The following is a 1,044-nucleotide window of genomic DNA, read 5'->3' on the forward strand; positions in this document are numbered from 1 at the left end:
CAAAACACTGCCCCACCATCCATGAAGGGACCCCCACAGGGCACAGCAGCACCTTGGGGTCCCCAGAGCTGTGCTGGGGGCTGTTCACACCCATCTCTGGGATCCCCAAAACCCCCCCAAGACATCACAGGGAGCTGCTCACCCACACCCCAGTGTCACCAGAGCTCCCCAAGACATCAGGAAGCTGCTCTCTCCCACCCCCGAGGTCCCCAGAGCCCCCCCAGAGCCCCCCAGACCCCGATGTGGGGGTGTTCTTTGCTCACCCTCCGGACAGGGTTTGCTGCACTTCTCACACTTCTGCACGTTGTTGACCGTCACCTCCTGGCTGTTCTGGGGGCACACCAGGGTGCAGGAGCCCACCTCGGTGGCCAGGTAATTGTCTGGAGGGGGCAGATAGGGGGGTCAGGGCCACGCTGGCCACCCCATGCCCACCCCAGGGTGTCACTCACAGGGACACTGGCTGACACAGCTGGCACCGAAGGTGTAGCGCCCGTCGGGGTTGGGCATCGACTCGAARGTGTCCGAGTTGTAGACCACGAGGGGAGGGCAGTGCAGCTCGCAGATCCCGCTCCGGTTGAAGTTCAGGCATGCCTGGAAAGGGGGACACGGTGGATTTGAGACCCCTGAACMCCCCCAGGACCCCCAAAACCCCCCGGTGCCCCCCTCGCCCCGTGCCCACCAGGCAGTCGGAGTGCTTGGGGCCGGTGCAGCCGGCGGCGCATTGCTCGTGGCAGCAGTCCGTGGGTTTGGTGCCTTTGCAGCGTGGGCAGCCGTGGCAGATGCTGTTGGTCACTGTGGGGACATGGAGGGGACACGCTGGGAACAGGGAACCCCGTGGATTCCTCCTCCAGGATGAGGGGCTGGAGGGCAGGTGGGTTCCCAGGGTGAAAATGTGGGTGTAAAATGGGGATTTGGGTGCCAAAGTGAAGGCAGTGGGACGGGAATTGGGGGGAAATTGGGAGTTTCCAGTGCAGGGATTTGGGGTCTAAGTGGAGCTCCTAGAGCAGGGATTTTAGGGGATCTTTGGGGCCAGGATTTGGGGTG

General features: G+C 63.2%; 1 protein-coding gene across 1 annotated transcript in view; it reads right to left on the minus strand.

Annotated features, from left to right (window-relative positions):
• Positions 1-1,044, minus strand: part of ERBB2 (erb-b2 receptor tyrosine kinase 2) — a 13,622-nt gene that overhangs the window by 6,669 nt on the left and 5,909 nt on the right. The window contains exons 6-8 of the mRNA XM_057386666.1: positions 680-792; positions 450-591; positions 264-380 (exon numbers count right to left, since the gene is read on the minus strand). Coding sequence (XP_057242649.1) covers positions 264-380; positions 450-591; positions 680-792 — 372 coding nt within the window. The remainder of the gene's footprint in view (positions 1-263; positions 381-449; positions 592-679; positions 793-1,044) is intronic.

Source organism: Malurus melanocephalus, unplaced genomic scaffold (genome assembly GCF_030028575.1).
Source record: "Malurus melanocephalus ecotype Western Australia unplaced genomic scaffold, MMel_1.1 scaffold_1027, whole genome shotgun sequence".
NCBI lineage: Eukaryota > Metazoa > Chordata > Aves > Passeriformes > Maluridae > Malurus > Malurus melanocephalus.